General features: G+C 48.3%; 1 protein-coding gene across 1 annotated transcript in view; it reads right to left on the bottom strand.

Moving 5' to 3' along the window:
• Positions 1–8392: 8392 nt before the first annotated feature.
• Positions 8393–20000, bottom strand: part of LOC143297884 (uncharacterized) — a 50987-nt gene continuing 39379 nt past the window's right edge. Inside the window, exons 14-16 of the mRNA XM_076610411.1 lie at positions 16279–16521; positions 11588–11744; positions 8393–8660 (exon numbers count right to left, since the gene is read on the bottom strand). Of these exons, the coding sequence (XP_076466526.1) occupies positions 8546–8660; positions 11588–11744; positions 16279–16521 (515 nt within the window). The 3' untranslated portion in view covers positions 8393–8545. The remainder of the gene's footprint in view (positions 8661–11587; positions 11745–16278; positions 16522–20000) is intronic.

Genomic DNA, 20000 nt, shown 5'->3' with positions numbered 1-20000 from the left:
GGGAAGGGATAAGTGAACGCGCCTGTGTTATCTTATCCGACATCTCAGCAGTTAGCATCATGTGAGTCACTGTGTGTGTGTGTGTGTGTGCGCGCGCGCGCGCGCGTGTGTGTGTGTGTGTGTGTGTGTGTGTACTTGCGTTCGTGTATGTGTGTGCATAAGCGCGCGCGCGTGCGTGCTTGTGTGTGCGACCATGTGATAAACCTCGGTTTTTCGTATCATTCGAAAGACTAGACGGCCAGTTTTATTTTCCATTCAAACTTAGGAGAAAGTGCGAGAGCAGGATTCGAACCCACACCCTCACGGACTCATTACACTGGCAGCTGAGTGTCTTAACCATGCTGTCACCTTCCTCCTTAAAGGAATGCCAACAGCACCCAGTGATCCCAGGCGGTCACCCATCCAAGTACTAACCGGGCCAGACGTTGCTAGACTTCGGTGATGGGACAAGAACCGGTGTTTTCAACGTGGTGCGGCCGCTGAAAAAAACAATGCCCCGAGTGGGGAGGATAGAGGCACATGCTGAGGACAATGCCCCCCCCCCCCCCCCCAGTGAGGAGGATAGAGAAACATGCTGAGGACAATGCCCTCCCCCCGCCCCCCAGTGAGGAGGATAGAGAAACATGCTGAGGACAATGCCCCCCCCCCCCCCAGTGAGGAGGATAGAGAAACATGCTGAGGACAATGCCCCCCCCAGTGAGGAGGATAGAGAAACATGCTGAGGACAATGCCCCCCCCAGTGAGGAGGATAGAGAAACATGCTGAGGACAATGCCCCCCCCCCCCCCACCCCAGTGAGGAGGATAGAGAAACATGCTGAGGACAATGCCCCCCCCAGTGAGGAGGATAGAGACACATGCTGAGGACAATGCCCCCCCCCCCCCCCCAGTGAGGAGGATAGAGAAACATGCTGAGGACAATGCCCCCCCCCCCCACCCCACCCCCAGTGAGGAGGATAGAGAAACATGCTGAGGACAATGCCCCCCCCCCCCCCCCCCAGTGAGGAGGATAGAGAAACATGCTGAGGACAATGCCCCCCCCCCCCCCCCCCAGTGAGGAGGATAGAGACACATGCTGAGGACAATGCCCCCCCCCCCCCCCCCCCCAGTGAGGAGGATAGAGAAACATGCTGAGGACAATGCCCCCCCCCCCCCCCCCAGTGAGGAGGATAGAGAAACATGCTGAGGACAATGCCCCCCCCCCCCCCCCCAGTGAGGAGGATAGAGAAACATGCTGAGGACAATGCCCAGAGTGAGGAGGATATAGAAACATGCTGAGGACAATGCCCCCCCCAGTGAGGAGGATAGAGAAACATGCTGAGGACAATGCCCCCCCCAGTGAGGAGGATAGAGAAACATGCTGAGGACAATGCCCAGAGTGAGGAGGATAGAGAAACATGCTGAGGACAATGCCCCCCCCCCCCCCCAGTGAGGAGGATAGAGAAACATGCTGAGGACAATGCCCCCCCCCCCCCCCCCCCAGTGAGGAGGATAGAGAAACATGCTGAGGACAATGCCCCCCCCCCCCCCCAGTGAGGAGGATAGAGAAACATGCTGAGGACAATGCCCCCCCCCCCCCCCCCAGTGAGGAGGATAGAGAAACATGCTGAGGACAATGCCCCTCCCCCCCCAGTGAGGAGGATAGAGAAACATGCTGAGGACAATGCCCCCCCCCAGTGAGGAGGATAGAGAAACATGCTGAGGACAAGCCCCCCCAGTGAGGAGGATAGAGAAACATGCTGAGGACAAGCCCCCCCAGTGAGGAGGATAGAGACACATGCTGAGGACAATGCCCCCCCCCAGTGAGGAGGACAGAGAGACATGCTGAGGACAATGCCCCTCCCCCCAGTGAGGAGGATATAGAAACATGCTGAGGACAATGCCCCCCCCAGTGAGGAGGATAGAGACACATGCTGAGAACAATGCCCCCCCCCAGTGAGGAGGATAGAGACACATGCTGAGGACAATGCCCCCCAGTGAGGAGGATAGAGAAACATGCTGAGGACAATGCCCAGAGTGAGGAGGATATAGAAATATGCTGAGGACAATGCCCCCCCCCCCCCCCCCCAGTGAGGAGGATAGAGAAACATGCTGAGAACAATGCCCCCCCCCCCCCCCCCCCAGTGAGGAGGATAGAGAAACATGCTGAGGACAATGCCCCCCCCCCCAGTGAGGAGGATAGAGACACATGCTGAGGACAATGCCCCCCAGTGAGGAGGATAGAGACACATGCTGAGGACAATGCCCCCCCCAGTGAGGAGGATAGAGACACATGCTGAGGATAATGCCCCCCCCCAGTGAGGAGGATAGAGAAACATGCTGAGGGTACTGACAGGGCCTGTGGAAAGTCACAAGAGGGACAATGATAACGATAACGAGAACAATGAAAACGATAACGAAGACGAATTTATTACATGAAAGAAGTGGAAAAGGCATGGTTGCTTGTTCACACCCATGAGGAAGGTGGCAGAATGGTTAAGACGTTCATCTGCCAACACAGAGATTCCGCGAGGGTCTGGGTTTCGAATCCCGCTCTCGCCCTTTCTCCCTGACTGGAAAATCTAACTGAGCGTCCAGTCATTCAGGTGAGACGATAAACCGAGGTCCCAGTGTGTGTGTGCAGCACGAATTTGTCGCATTGAAAAAGAACCCATGGCAACGAGAGTGTAGTCCTCTGGCAAAACTGGATTCTGTAGGAGAAATCCAGTGTGTGAAGTCAACTCTACCGTGTATTACTTCCCTGGTTTTTGATGGAAACTGATTATGTATTTTTGATTATGCATTTTGTTCACCTTAATGTGGATTTTGATTGCTTGTATTTCCTTGACAAATATACCTTTCATTGCAAGGGAGAGAAAAAAAGAAAGGAAAAAAAAAAGAAGAAATATACTGTGATTGATTACTCAAATATAATTATAAGCAATGCACTCAAGGCATGACAAGCCACGTTGGGTTACGCTGCTGGTCAGGCATCTGTCTAGCAGATGTGGTTTGGCGTGTATGGATTTGTCCGAACGCAGTGACGCATCCTTGAGAAACTGAAACTGAAAAACCTTTCATGCAGCCGGCCTCAGAGCAACACACACAGGCGCGCGCGCACACACACACACACACGCACGCACGCACGCACACACTGACACACACACACACACACACACACACACACACACACACACACACACACACACACACACACACACTGACACGGCACACACACACACACACAACACACACACACACCGTACACACACACACACACACACACACGCACACACACACAACACACACACCGTACACACACACACACACAACACACACACACACACACACACACACACCGTACACACACACACACACACACACACACACGCACACACACACACCGTACACACACACCACACACACACACACACACACACACACACACACAGGTAGGGGACACAAAAAAGACAACGAGAGAAGTGGAATAGACGTGTGCTCCTTGACCTCCGCCCCACGGGGCAAAAAAAGATAAATTCAAAATAATCACACAAAAATTATGAATAATAAGGGAAGTGGAATAAGCGTTCATACTTCTGTACACCCAGCCCTCAGGGTTAAAAAAAGAAGAAGATAAATTCGGAATGATGATTAAAAGAAATTATGGATACAGAAATAGCGTCGTATGCTCACACACGTACACAGACATAAGATATGCACGAACACATATACTGCATGCGTGATATATAAGTGGGGGGAAAAAATCCATACATACAGGCATATGCATCAGCAAATACAACCATACATGTATGACAAGGAAGGACTGAGGTGGGGGGAGGTAGACAGAGGCAGTATACATACATACACATCAGTAAGAGGGTGCATCCATACATGTGTTTGTATATGCACGGACACAGATACACACGTAAAAACAATCTAAAATCACTTTTGCCGGTGAATAGATGTGAAATTAACGACCAGCCTACACGCACACACACACACACACACATGCACACACACACACAACTACACACGTACGTGCGCACATACACACACACACACAAACGTACACACACATACATTCAGACACACCCACAACTACACACGTACGCACGCACACACACTCACACACCCTCGCACACACACCCACAAACGTACATACACACACACACATACACATGCAGACACACACACACACACAACTACACACGTACGCACGCACACACACTCACACACCCACGCACACAACACACACACACACAAACTCTCACACACACACACACAAACTCACACACACACACACTCACACACATACACACACACACAAACTCACACACACACACACGCACACGCACACACACACACGCAGAGTAAGTAAGGACTGAGCGATAAGTTCCGTGCACCACAATGTCAGTGTGTAGATCACCCCACCCTCCCTGCATTCCTCAGTCTCTTGTTCACCGTCACGCCACAACTGCCTCCTACATCCCGACACTGTGTCACCTTTACCAACATATCCATTACCTCGGCTACAATAGTCCCCCCCACCCCTACACTCTCCCGCCACAACTGCCTCCTACATCCCGACACTGTGTCACCTTTACCAACATATCCATTACCTCGGCTACAACAGTACCCTCCACCCCTACACTCTCCCGCCACAACTGCCTCCTACATCCCGACACTGTGTCACCTTTACCAACATATCCATTACCTCGGCTACAACAGTACCCTCCACCCCTCCACTCTCTCACCACAACTGCCTCCTACATCCCGACACTGTGTCACGTTTACCAACATATCCATTACCTCGGCTACAACAGTACCCCCCACCCCTCCACTCTCTCACCACAACTGCCTCCTACATCCCGACACTGTGTCACCTTTACCAACATATCCATTACCTCGGCTACAACAGTACCCTCCACCCCTACACTCTCCCGCCACAACTGCGTCCTCCAACCTGATACTGTTTCACCTTTACCAACATATCCGATATATATATATATATATGATAGTCAGTTGTGTCCGACTATGACCATCAGAACAGCAGAGGAGGCAACTGCTGTTCCGACTATTTGGGCTAGAATTTGATTATAGTGGAGAGTGTCTTGCCCAAGTTACATCCGCACTCTCTCGGCCAAGAGGGTTTTAGGACAGTCGGCGTTGGGATGGTTCCCAAAGGCCAACTAGCCCCACAAGGCTGCAGCACTAAGAGCCAGTGCAATTTTGCCTCCTAGTTTGAGAGTCATAGTCCTTCACAAAAGACTAAGCTGTAAATGGTTTCCCATTGACTGGAGAAACCATTGATAATACAGCTGTCACTTTGCTGTTGGCCCAAATGTAAACTTATGTCAATCTGTGATATAAGCCGAGTGTTGGACCAACATATCCGTTACCTCGGCTACAACAGTGCCCGCCACCCCCACACTCTCCCACCTCAACTGCCTCCTACATCCCGACACTGTTTCACCTTTACCAACATATCCATTACCTCGGCTACAACAGTGCCCTCCACCCCTACACTCTCCCGCCACAACTGCCTCCTACATCCCGACACTGTGTCACCTTTACCAACATATCCATTACCTCGGCTACAACAGTGCCCTCCACCCATACACTCTCCCGCCACAACTGCGTCCTCCAACCTGACACTGTGTCACGTTGACCAACATATCCATTACCTCGGCTACAACAGTTCCCTCCACCCCTACACTCTCCCGCCACAACTGCCTCCTACATTCCGACAGTGAAAAATGGGTGGCGCTGTAGTGTAGCGACGTGCTCTCCCTGGGGAGAGCACCCCGAATTTCACACAGAGAAATCTGTTGTGATAAAAAGAAATACAAATACAAACAAATACAAATATATTTATAAGCAGATGTGGTGTAGCATAAATGGATCACTCCTCACGCTTTGCCGTCTCTTTAACTCTCTCCATACGAACGGCGAAAGAGACGACGTTAACAGCGTTTCACCCCAATTACCACCATCAAAATATTGCAAGCGGAAGGCTCTTATACTGAAGAGGTGAATGTTGACAAAGAATACCACAATTTTGACGACGGAAGCTAAAGGTTGGGTCATTGAGACACCCACTGGACATCCGAGGGGTCTGTGTAGAGGAGAAGAGAGAACTGGCCGTACTGAGTGAGTTAAAACTGAAACTTGGTAGTTCTGCGACAATATCCCATCTCATGCAAACAAGGCAATGTCGTTCAAGAAGTGTCTTTTTCAAACAGTCTCATTATCTGACCGTAAAAAGATACAGTCTCTTCCGCGTTTAGTCTGATGTTTATACACAAGTGGATTTGTTCAGCTGTTTCAACGAAGTACCTTGCACACTTACATGTGGGAATGTAAAGTATAATCTGTATGTTGGTATGCTGGCAGGTAGACAGACACGCCGACAGACACGCATGCATGCAGGCAGAACTTAAACTACGCACACGTCCAACAACTTCTTCTTCTGCGTTCACTCGTATGCACACGAGTGGGCTTTTACGTGTATGACCGTTTTTACCCCACCATGTAGGCAGCCATACTCCGTTTTCGGGGGTGTGCATGCTGGGTATGTTCTTGTTTCTATAACCCACCGAACGCTGACATGGATTACAGGATCTTTAACGTGCGTATTTGATCTTCTGCTTGCATATACACACGAAGGGGGTTCAGGCACTGGCAGGTCTGCACATATGTTGACCTGGGAGATCGTAAAAATCTCCACCCTTTACCCACCAGGCGCCGTCACCGTGATTCGAATCCGGGACCCTCAGATTGAAAGTCCAACGCTTTAACCATTCGGCTATTGCGCCCGTCGTCCAACAATTAATGAGGACTTTTACTTTTATCACTGTTTATGATGTTCAACAGCATGGCGGTGCATGCACGGTTGGTTTTAATCTTCACACCTTCACGTTTATCTTCACTGTTTATTGCCAGTGATCTGTCTTTCATACATACTTATATTACTTTCCATGTCATTTGGTTCTTTGCATTTCAGGTTTTTTTCCCGTGTTTCTTGCACACACACACACACCCGCATACATGAACACACACACACACACACCCGCATACATGAACAAACACACACACACACACATTTCAACAACTTTAAATCGCAATAATCTGTACAGATTCCACAGAATATCAAACACAAACAACAAATCACCACTTTGCCATGTGGTGGGGGGAGGGGAGAGGGGACTCACATCACAGACATGAGAACAACAACAGCGTGAACACAAAACTACTCTTAGAACTCACTGCAGTCAACATGGACACATACGCACATGCAAACGTTCGCACACACATGCGCGCGCCCTCACACACACACACACAAGTTCATGAATGCACTGCGACACAATACACTGCATGAAGGACGTGTTCAAACGTGCATGATCTGGACATGTTCACATGTACGCATTCAAGCGAACACACACACACTCACACAAACAACAGTTACACACGCACACACACGAGTCTGATGTCCTGAAACACAACAGCAACTATCAACAATGCAACCTTCCACGCTCTTTCTCTCTCTCTCTCTGTCTCTTCTGTCTCTCTCTCTGCTGTCTGCCTCTCTTTCTCTCTCTGTGTGTGTCTCTTCTGTCTCTCTCTCGGTGTTTCTTCTCTCTCTTCTGTCTGCCTCTCTCTCTCTGCTGTCTGCCTCTCTCTCTCTCTGTGTGTCTCTTCTGTCTCTCTCTCAGTGTTTCTTCTCTCTCTTCTGTCTGCCTCTCTCTCTCTCTCTCTGCTGTCTGCCTCCCTCTCTCTCTGTGTGTCTCTTCTGTCTCTCTCTCGGTGTTTCTTCTCTCTCTTCTGTCTGCCTCTCTCTCTCTCTCTGCTGTCTGCCTCTCTCTCTCTCTGTGTGTGTCTCTTCTCTCTCTGCTGTCTGCCTCTCTCTCTCTGTGTGTGTCTCTTCTCTCTCTCTCGGTGTCTCTTCTCTCTCTGCTGTCTGCCTCTCTCTCTCTCTGTGTCTCTTCTCTCTCTCTCGGTGTCTCTTCTCTCTCTGCTGTCTGCCTCTCTCTCTCTGTGTGTGTCTCTTCTCTCTCTCTCGGTGTCTCTTCTCTCTCTGCTGTCTGCCTCTCTCTCTCTCTGTGTGTGTCTCTTCTCTCTCTCTCGGTGTCTCTTCTCTCTCTGCTGTCTGCCTCTCTCTCTCTCTGTGTGTCTCTTCTCTCTCTCTCAGTGTCTCTTCTCTCTCTGCTGTCTGCCTCTCTCTCTCTGTGTGTCTCTTCTGTCTCTCTCGGTGTCTCTTCTCTCTCTGCTGTCTGCCTCTCTCTCTCTCTGTGTCTCTTCTCTCTCTCTCTCGGTGTCTCTTCTCTCTCTTCTGTCTGCCTCTCTCTCTCTGTGTGTGTCTCTTCTCTCTCTCTCGGTGTTTCTTCTCTCTCTTCTGTCTGCCTCTCTCTCTCTGCTGTCTGCCTCTCTCTCTCTCGGTGTTTCTTCTCTCTCTTCTGTCTGCCTCTCTCTCTCTCTGCTGTCTGCCTCTCTCTCTCTGTGTCTCTTCTGTCTCTCTCTCGGTGTTTCTTCTCTCTCTTCTGTCTGCCTCTCTCTCTGTGTGTGCCAGGTTTATTTCCTGACCCTTGCCATAGCCAGAGTGTTCAAACACAGCAGGTCCAGTTCCACTTTCTGTCTGTCCGTCACGGCGCCCAGACGTCTGTCTTGTGTGTCCTCCTGCAGTGTACTGACAACAACACAGCACCCCTTTAATCCTCCCCCGTCATGCACTGCTACAAACAACAACACCACACCACACCACAGCACCCCTTTAATCCTCCTCCGTCATGCATGGCTACAAACAACAACAACACACCACACCACAGCACCCCTTTAATCCTCCTCAGTCATGCCTGGCTACAAACAACAACACACCACACCACAGCACCCCTTTAATTCTCCTCCGTCATGCATGGCTACAAACAACAACAACAACAACACAACACAGCACCCCTTTAATCCTCCTCCGTCATGCATGGCTACAAACAACAACAACACAACACCCCTTTAATCCTCCTCCGTCATGCATGGCTACAAACAACAACACACCACACCACAGCACCCCTTTAATTCTCCTCCGTCATGCATGGCTACAAACAACAACAACAACAACACAACACAGCACCCCTTTAATCCTCCTCCGTCATGCATGGCTACAAACAACAACAACACAACACCCCTTTAATCCTCCTCCGTCATGCATGGCTACAAACAACAACAACACAACACCCCTTTAATCCTCCTCCGTCATGCATGGCTACAAACAACAACAACAACAACACAACACAGCACCCCTTTAATCCTCCCCCGTCATGCATGGCTACAAACAACAACAACACAACACCCCTTTAATCCTCCTCCGTCATGCATGGCTACAAACAACAACAACACAACACCCCTTTAATCCTCCTCCGTCATGCATGGCTACAAACAACAACAACAACAACACAACACAGCACCCCTTTAATCCTCCCCCGTCATGCATGGCTACAAACAACAACAACACAACACCCCTTTAATCCTCCTCCGTCATGCATGGCTACAAACAACAACAACAACAACAACAAAACACAGCACCCCTTTAATTCTCCTCCGTCATGCATGGCTACAAACAACAACAACACAACACAGCACCCCTTTAATTCTCCTCCGTCATGCATGGCTACAAACAACAACACAGCACAGCACCCCTTTAATCCTCCTCAGTCATGCATGGCTACAAACAACAACACACCACAGCACAACACCCTTTTAATTCTACTCTGTCATGCATGGCTACAAACAACAACACACCACAGCACCCCTTTAATCCTCCCCCGTCATGCATGGCTACAAACAACAACGACAACAACACAACACAGCACCCCTTTAATCCTCCTCCGTCATGCATGGCTACAAACAACAACAACGACAACAACACAACACCCCTTTAATCCTCCTCCGTCATGCATGGCTACAAACAACAACACAGCACAGCACCCCTTTAATCCTGCTCCGTCATGCATGGCTACAAACAACAACAACAACACAACACCCCTTTAATCCTCCCCCGTCATGCATGGCTACAAACAACAACAACAACACAACACCCCTTTAATCCTCCCCCGTCATGCATGGCTACAAACAACAACACAACACAGCACAGCACCCCTTTAATCCTCCCCCGTCATGCATGGCTACAAACAACAACACAACACAGCACAGCACCCCTTTAATCCTCCCCCGTCATGTATGGCTACAAACAACAACAACACAACACAGCACAGCACCCCTTTAATCCTCCTCAGTCATGCATGGCTACAAACAACAACACACCACAGCACCCCTTTAATTCTCCTCCGTCATGCATGGCTACAAACAACAACACACCACAGCACCCCTTTAATTCTCCTCCGTCATGCATGGCTACAAACAACAACACACCACAGCACTCCTTTAATCCTCCTCAGTCATGCATGGCTACAAACAACAACACACCACAGCACCCCTTTAATTCTCCTCAGTCATGCATGGCTACAAACAACAACACACCACAGCACAGCACCCCTTTAATTCTCCTCCGTCATGCATGGCTACAAACAACACAGCACAGCACAACACAGCACCCCTTTAATCCTCCTCCGTCATGCATGGCTACAAACAACACAACACAACACAGCACCACTTTAATTCTCCTCCGTCATGCATGGCTACAAACAACACAACACAACACAGCACCCCTTTAATCCTCCTCAGTCATGCATGGCTACAAACAACACACCACAGCACAGCACCCCTTTAATCCTCCTCCGTCATGCATGGCTACAAACAACAACACAGCACAGCACAGCACCCCTTTAATCCTCCCCCGTCATGCATGGCTACAAACAACAACAACCACAACACAGCACCCCTTTAATCCTCCTCCGTCATGCATGGCAACAAACAACAACAACAACAACACAACACCCCTTTAATTCTCCTCCGTCATGCATGGCTACAAACAACAACAACAACACAACACCCCTTTAATTCTCCTCTGTCATGCATGGCTACAAACAACATCAACAACAACACAACACAGCACCCCTTTAATCCTCCTCTGTCTTGCATGGCTACGAACAACAACAACAACAAAAAATCAAAATACCATGGGGGGGTAGTTACAGGTAAGAGGATTTGAAGTTAATTATTAGCTACAGGCACAGGATTTACAGGAAACGGGTAGGATGCTGGTAGAGGATTTATAAGTTGCGGGTAGCAGGAAGGGGATTAAAAGGTAGTGTGTAACTACAGGAAGGGAGTTTACAGGTTGTGGGTAGCTATAGTTAGGTGGTTTACAGATGAAGGGTAGCAATTGGAAAGGGGTTTATTGGTTATGGGTAGTGGAAGGAAGAGCACAATCATGCACGCACACATACGCCCAAAAGCACACGCGCATGCACACACACACACATATACGCAGATACACACACACACATATACACATGCACACACACATGCACATACATGTACACACACGCATGTGCATATACACAAACACCACACACACACACTACAGCCCCCCCCCCCCCCAACCCCCCACAAACACACACAACCCCTCCCCTGTCACTTCAGTTACAGAAAACATTTTACCTGAGTCTGTTCTCGGTGTCGCGGATGGCTGCAGGAAGGTGGGTGGAGCCGGTGTTGTGAGGTAAGCCACGCTGGCGGAGCCACACCTGGTAGCCCTCCCCCCTCCGCCCCACCTCCCCCAGGGTGCTCAGCACGTGGTACACGCTCTCCTCGTCCTCTGTGTGTGCACAGTCACCGCCGCCACCACCACAACAATGGGTCAAGTCTCACGATGAACATGCCGTGTCATGTCTCGCTACAACAATGTGTCAGGTCTTCTATTCTAGCATCCCAAATTTTTGCACCTACTTTAACTCACTCAGTACGGCCAGTCCTCTCTTCTCCTCTACACAGACCCCTCGGATGTCCAGTGGGTGTCTGAATGACCCAACCTTTAGCTTCCGTCGTCAGAATTGTGGTATTCTTTGTCAACATTCACCTCTTCAGTGTAAGAGCCTTCCGCTTGGAATATTTTGATGATGGTAACTGGGGTGAAACGCTGTTAACGTCGTCTCTTTCGCCGTTCGTATGGAGAGAGTTAACAGGCAATTTTTGTGCATGTATGAAACGATATTACCGTTAGTAGATGTTGTAGCCCATTTTCAGTGGATTTCGATTCATTTTTATTTTACTCAATTGCAGTGCAGATTCACTAAACTAACGTGCCACCATCTTGGTTTTTCTGTTTTTCGTCCCACAGACCATGGAGATGCAACCAAGAGGTGCAGTAACTTAGGATGCTAAGATATGGCATCACCTACAACACTGCGTCAAGTCTCACAACAACACTGCGTCAAGTCTCACATCACAATGTGTCATGTCTCACAACAACACTGTGTCATGTCTCACAACACAATGTGTCAAGTCTCACATCACAATGTGTCATGTCTCACAACAACACTGTGTCATGTCTCACAACACAATGTGTCAAGTCTCACATCACAATGTGTCATGTCTCACAACAACACTGTGTCAAGTCTCACAACACAATGTGTCATGTCTCACAACAACACTGTGTCAAGTCTCACAACACAATGTGTCATGTCTCACAACACAATGCATCAAGTCTCACAACACAATGTGTCAAGTCTCACAACAACAATGTATCAAGTCTCACAACACAATGTGTCATGTCTCACAACACAATGTGTCATGTCTCACAACACAATGTGTCATGTCTCACAACAACACTGTGTCAAGTCTCACATCACAATGTGTCAAGTCTCACAACACAATGTGTCATGTCTCACAACACAATGTGTCATGTCTCACAACAACACTGCGTCATGTCTCACAACACAATGTGTCATGTCTCACAACACAATGTGTCATGTCTCACAACAACACTGCGTCATGTCTCACAACAACACTGCGTCATGTCTCACAGTCTCTCTCTCTTTCCCCTCCTCTCTCTCTCTCTTACTATACTATCCATCTGTCACTCTGTGTGTGTGTGTGTGTGTGTGTGTGTGTGTGTTATCATATCTGTCCTGCACAACTTTTTTTTGCTTCTCTTTCTCCCCTCTCCATTAATATATATGTGTGTTATTGTGACTGGTGTAGATTAGCCATTAATATATATGTGTGTTATTGTGACTGGTGTAGATTAGCCATTAATATATATGTGTGTTATTGTGACTGGTGTCGATTAGCCATTAAATATATGTGTGTTATTGTGACTGGTGTACATTAGCCATTAAATATATGTGTGTTATTGTGACTGGTGTAGATTAGCCATTAAATATATGTGTGTTATTGTGACTGGTGTACATTAGCCATTAAATATATGTGTGTTATTGTGACTGGTGTAGATTAGCAAGGGCAGACTGGAAGAATAGGCCATGCCTAAAATTGTAGTCCTTGAATGAAAAACATTCTGTCTCCCCCCCCCCCCCCCCCCCCCCCCCCCCCCCCCCCCCCGTCCCCTTTTTCACCCTGTCTCTCTTTCTTTTCTTATGTTTTCTTTTTTTTTTTTATCACAACAGATTTCTCTGTGTGAAATTCAGGCTGCTCTCCCCAGGGAGAATGTGTCGCTATACTACAGCGCCACCAATTTTTTTGTATTTTTTTCCTGTGTGCAGTTTTATTTCTTTTTCCTATCGACGTGGATTTTTCTACAGAATTTTGCCAGGGACAACCCTTTTGTTGCCGTGGGTTCTTTTACGTGCGCTAAGTGCAAGCTGCACACGGGACCTCAGTTTATCGTCTCATCCGAATGACTAGCGTCCAGACCACCACTCAAGGTCTAGTGGAGGGGGAGAAAATATCGGCGGCTGAACCGTGATTCGAACCAGCGCGCTCAGATTTTCTCACTTCCAAGGCTTCCTAGGCGGACGCGTTACCTCTAGGCCATCACTCCACTGGTAAATGTCTGGACCAACACGAGTGAGCCTTCAACAATTCCCAAAGCAAACCCAAAGTAATTCTTCTCTCTTGTCCGGTCCGCCTGCCTGGGAAAAGTGTTTCTGCATCCTCTGTTATCTCCCTTACCCTCTCCCCCCCCTTCTCCACCCCCCACCTCTCCACTACACCCTCCCTCCCTCCCTCCAGTCTCCAACCTGCACCATCTTCTGTCAAGGTTCAACGGCAATAACAAGTACCACAACTACTCTACCGAGCGTTCTTCACACACACACACACACACACTCACACACACACAACACCTGTCATCATCAGAACGGAGTGTGAGTGTGCATAGAGATGGGGGCTGGGGGAATGGATCGTCTGACAGCGCCACGCTTCACCCTGTGACACACCCAGCCTGTGTTAACACGTGTGACCAGACTCTGTGAGTGAGTGAGTCAGACAGGCCGACACCTACCTACCACATGGGAACAGCGGATGGCAAACGCAGTCATATTCAGCGTGTGGTTTTTATATCATTATTTTATGCTATTTTTTTTTAAAAGAAAAATTCTTATTGATTTATTGTTACAAGTGTTGTATTAATGTGTGTGTGTGTGTGTGTGTGTGTGTGTGTGTGTGTGTGTAACTTATGAGAGAACACAAAATTCAGGAACTTCTTCTTCTTCTTCTTCTTCTGCGTTCGTGGGCTGCAACTCCCACATTCACTCGTATGCACACGAGTGGGCTTTTATGTGTATGACCGTTTTTACCCCGACATGTAGGCAGCCATACTCCGTTTTCGGGGGTGTGCATGCTGGGTATGTTCTTGTTTCCAAAACCCACCGAACGCTGACATGGATTACAGGTTCTTTAACGTGCGTATTTGATCTTCTGCTTGCATATACACACGAAGGGGGTTCAGGCACTAGCAGGTCTGCACATATGTTGACCTGGGAGATCGGAAAAATCTCCACCCTTCACCCACCAGGCGCCGTCACCGTGATTCGAACCCGGGACCCTCAGATTGACAGTCCAACGCTTTAACCACTCGGCTATTGCGCCCGTCGTTCAGGAACAATTCTCATGGACCAAATATACACGTTCCGTCATCGGACTTACATGTGCCTGAAATGAAAGTTTGTGTGCACACATGCACCAATGCACAGGGTGTGCCACACGTGTTGTAGAAAGCACCAGCTGGGCCTGTTCTCTTTCTTTCTTTTCATGTTACTTACTGTTGGTGTTGATGAGGTGTGGGTGTTCACAAACCTTCTCGCCTGTTTAATGTAAATCTATAGGGCCCATTTCCAAGTCACAGAAACAGTGAAAACACACAAAACCCATGCACACACACTTCACCACCACCCCTCACTACACCCCCACCCATACACACACCCCTCACCACCACCCCTCACTACACCCCCACCCATACACACACCTCACCACCACCCCTCACTACACCCCCACACATACACACACCCCTCACCACCACCCCTCACTACACCCCTCACCACCACCCCTCACTACACCCCCACCCACACACACACCTCACCACCACCCCTCACTACACCCCCCACCCACACCTCACCACCCCTCACTACACCCCCACCCATACACACACACACCTCACCACCACCCCTCACTACACCCCCACCCATACACACCCACACCTCACCACCACCCCTCACTACACCCCCATACACACACACCTCACCACCACCCCTCACTACACCCCCACCCACACACACCTCTCACCACCCCTCACTACAACCCCACCCACACACACCTCTCACCACCACCCCTCACTACACCCTCACCCACACACACCTCTCACCACCACCCCTCACTACACCCCCACCCACACACACCTCTCACCACCACCCCTCACTACACCCCCACCCATACACACACACACCTCACCACCACCCCTCACTACACCCCTCACCACCACCCCTCACTACACCCCCACCCCTCACTACACCCCTCACTACACCCCCACCCATACACACACACACCTCACCACCCCTCACTACACCCCTCACCACCACCCCTCACTACACCCCCACCCCTCACTACACCCCTCACTACAACCCCCCCACCCATACACACACTCCTCACCACCACCCCTCACTACACCCCCACCCATACACACACCCCTCACTACTACACCCCCACCCATACACACACCCCTCACCACCACCCCTCACTACACCCCTCACTACACCCCCACCCATACACACACCACACCGTCACCACCACATCTCATTTCACACCCACCCCTGCATACACCACACCCCTCACTACCACCACACACACACACACACACACACACAGCCACAGCCGTTCAGGTGTGTTAGGTACGTCACCTGGTTTGACCTGTGCTGCCAGCCGCGCGGCCCTGAGGGCTTGTTGGGGCTGCCCCCACCTGCACAGCGCGTCGCACAGAGCCAGACACACCCGGTGAGACACCTCACGCCACGACTCCTCCCACTGCTCCGTCTCTGAACTCCTCTTCTCCTCCTCCTCCTCCTTCTTCTCCTCCTCCTTCTTCTCCTCCTCTTCCTTCTTCTCCTCCTCCTCCTTCCCTGCCGACACCTGCTGTTGGGAACCTGCCGAATGGAGACAGGGGGGGAAGTGTTGAATAAAAGATTTTTTTTCTGATAAGTCAAATTATGAGTCAGTCTTACAAGTTATGATGACAATGCAGATTTGTAGGGAGACGGGGGGCAGGGAGAGAAAAGTTTTAAATAAAACTCTTTTTTTTTCTGATAAGTCAAACTGCGAGTCAGTCTTAAAGGTTATGATGACAGTGCGGATCTGTCCCAAAACCCTCTTGGCCGAGAGAGGGAGAGAGAATACTGAACACTGAAATGTTTCATGTCATTAGCAGTAAAGCTCTAGTGAAATAGCAGGTACAAATCAGAACAAAACTGGTGCAAAACAAATAAAATGGAACAGAAAGGAAAAAACATAATCAAAGTGAACTAAACTACTAAGGGATAAGTGGCACTTTGGTATTTTGTCATTTGCTTAAAATGTCCATGTGGCAGGTGGGTACTGTGCCTTTTTCTACCCAGTCGTTCGTCTCTGAACAGTACACAGGAAACAAAGTGCATATTATAATCCCAATAATAATTATCTAAGCATGTGACATTGACACACATCATATCAATACAACTACATAACAAAGTACATATAAAACATATAACACATCAGAACAATACATTGTCGAAATTGACCATCCAAATGTAACCCTTCCTTTTATCTATGCTTCCCCCCCCCCCCTCATAGATCCCATACTAAGTTTATAATTAATTGATTAGTATTTGGACCAATAGTAGACATTTTACATATATTTACTGACTCAGACACATATTTTGCTGGTGAGAGTATCAAGTCTTCATTTTCTGTCATCAGTATGCCGAACAGATCTTTTCTCTGCACTGGAGCTGTATTGAAACAGGTACAGTTTTTTTCGCAATTCTTTATATCTTTTCAGTCAAATATGAAATGGTTTTCATCTTCTGGGCTTTCTCTACACACTGGGCAAGGGGATGTTGCTACGTCTGAATCGAACCATCTTCTGTTGGCTTTCAGTCCAAGTGCTCTCAATCTGAGCCTCGCAAAACAGATTGTATGCCACTTGTTTGTTACGATTGTAATATATTTCTCCGTTTGAAAAACGAATAGAACCATTTATACTTATCATTGCTCTCTATTTCTCCGTGCCAGTTTTGTTTGTAACATGCTATAAGTCTATCTTTAATTCACATACAAAGCCGCTCTCGTGCCCTACTCCTTGGCACATCCAGACCAGACCGAATCCATGTTCCGTTAGTGTTTCCTTGATGTGGAATACCCAGTTCTGTTTGCCCTTCTCCTCTTGCAGCAGCAGCATCTCGTATGCTTGCCCACATAATCGTGATGTTGGCAGTCTAGTAAGTTTGAACCAATATTTCAAGCATTTTACAACCGATTTAATATGCAATGGGTACCTGCCAGTTTCGCCATACATTATAGTGTTTGATGAATGTAATGGGACACCAAGAAAGCGCTTCACTGCAAAAGTATGTACTCTTTCCATTTGATTATTTGTCATGAGTCCCCGTATTTCTGCTCCATCGTTCAAGGCTGGTTTAATTTGTGTGTCGAAAAGTTTCCAGAAAAGCTGTGCATCAGTCGACCGTAGTCTCCTGAGTGATTTTATAATTTGGATGACACCTGTTTCCCCTTTTCTATTTGCTTCATCCCACACAGACGTCAAACTCAATTTAGTTGTGAATAACATTACTAAATATTTATATGAATTGGTTACTTTTATTTCTCTATCACCACAGCACCATTTTTCATGAGTTGAAAGATGACCTCCTTTGCGGAAAACTATAATATTGGTCTTATCGAGATTTACTGTTAGTTGTAGTCTGTCTGTTTCTTGCTTAAGGGTATTTAATTGATTTTGTAACCCTATGGGTGTGTCAGACAAGAGAACGACATCATCAGCAAATAGCATTAAAAACAATTCTGTTGCGCCACGTATCATTTGTATTCCATGCCTACCCTTCTTTGATAACTCCACTGCCAATCCATTGATGAAAAAGAAAAACAGCTGTGGGTTTAGCATACAACCTTGTTTAACCCCTCGTGGACACTGAAAAAAGTCTGAATGAATACCTTTGTCACGAACACATACAAGTACAGAATCATAGATGCTTTTAACGGCCATGTAAAACTTTCCGTGTACCCTGCTTTTTCTTAGTGTACTCCACAGAATGTTTCTGTTCACAGAATCAAATGAGAATCCAAACCGTTTGGGAATACGGATCAGCGTGGGAGTCTGATCACCTGGAAACGAGCCTGTTACACGTACATGTTACACCACCTGACTTTCTCTGCAGATTTACACTGTTCTCAGGGTGGACTCCTGGGGCTATCAGATTTACTGATTTCCGTAAATTGATGGCAAAAATCTCGTCTCTCACACACACACACAAAGATATATACATACATGCATATATATATAAATGATAAACACACACACACACTAACAAATACACATACATACATGCACAAACAGATATGTACATGCACACACGCACACACATATACACTCACACGCATGTACTGTTCTGAGAAAATGTTCTGTAAGTGATGCTTGTGGGTTTTTTTTAGAGAAGACATTGACCCTGCTCGGTTTTCCCTCTCACCAGGTAAACTTAATCCCCTGTGAACTGCTTAATCCCCCCCCCCCCCCCCCCCCCCCCCCCCCTCTTCAGTTCACAGGCTGAGACAGGTAAGCACAGCGACACCTGTAATCTGATGGGAGGGGAAATGGTCTTGTGTGCAAAAGCCCACTTGTCCTCCTTCCCTCATCCCACCTACCTGCCCCTCCCCCCACCCCCTTCCCCCACTACACCCCCACACCCCACCTCCCCCTCCTCACCATACACCCCACCCCCCCCTCCTCTCTACGCTCCCTTCCCACTACCTAGTACCCACCTGACATTTAACACACATCATCGTTCTAACAGATAAACTGACTGCCTCACCTAGCTGCCTGACATTTGATCTGATTTGATTTGACATGGATACTTATATAGCACCTATCCTCAACTGTAGACAAAGCTCTATGCGCTTTACAAACTCTGGTGGGTCATTTGCACAACAGGCTGCTACCTGGGTAGAGCTGACTGACAGCTGCCACTGGGCGCTCATCGTTCGTTTCCTGTGTCATTCAATCGCATTTCAGGCATGCACACACACACTCTCAGACAGAAATGTAACATTTTATGTGCATGACCGTTTTTTTTTTAATTACCCCGCCATGTAGGCTGCCATACTTCGTTTTTGGGGCGGGGGGTGTTGTGTGGGTGGGGGTGGGGGGGTGCATGCTGGGCATGTTCTTGTTTCCATAACCCATTGAACGCTGACATGGATTACAGGATCTTTAACATGCGTATATGATATGTGTGTGTATATACATGAAGGAGGTTCAGACACTAGCAGGTCTGCACATATGTTGAACTGGGAGATAAAAAAAAAATCTCTCCAGCCTTTACCCACCAGACACTGTAACCCAGATTCAAACCTT

The sequence above is a fragment of the Babylonia areolata genome, chromosome 23, assembly GCF_041734735.1.
Source record: "Babylonia areolata isolate BAREFJ2019XMU chromosome 23, ASM4173473v1, whole genome shotgun sequence".
NCBI lineage: Eukaryota > Metazoa > Mollusca > Gastropoda > Neogastropoda > Buccinidae > Babylonia > Babylonia areolata.
Note: the sequence above shows the minus strand (reverse complement) of the source record. Positions and strands in the feature narration are given on the sequence as shown.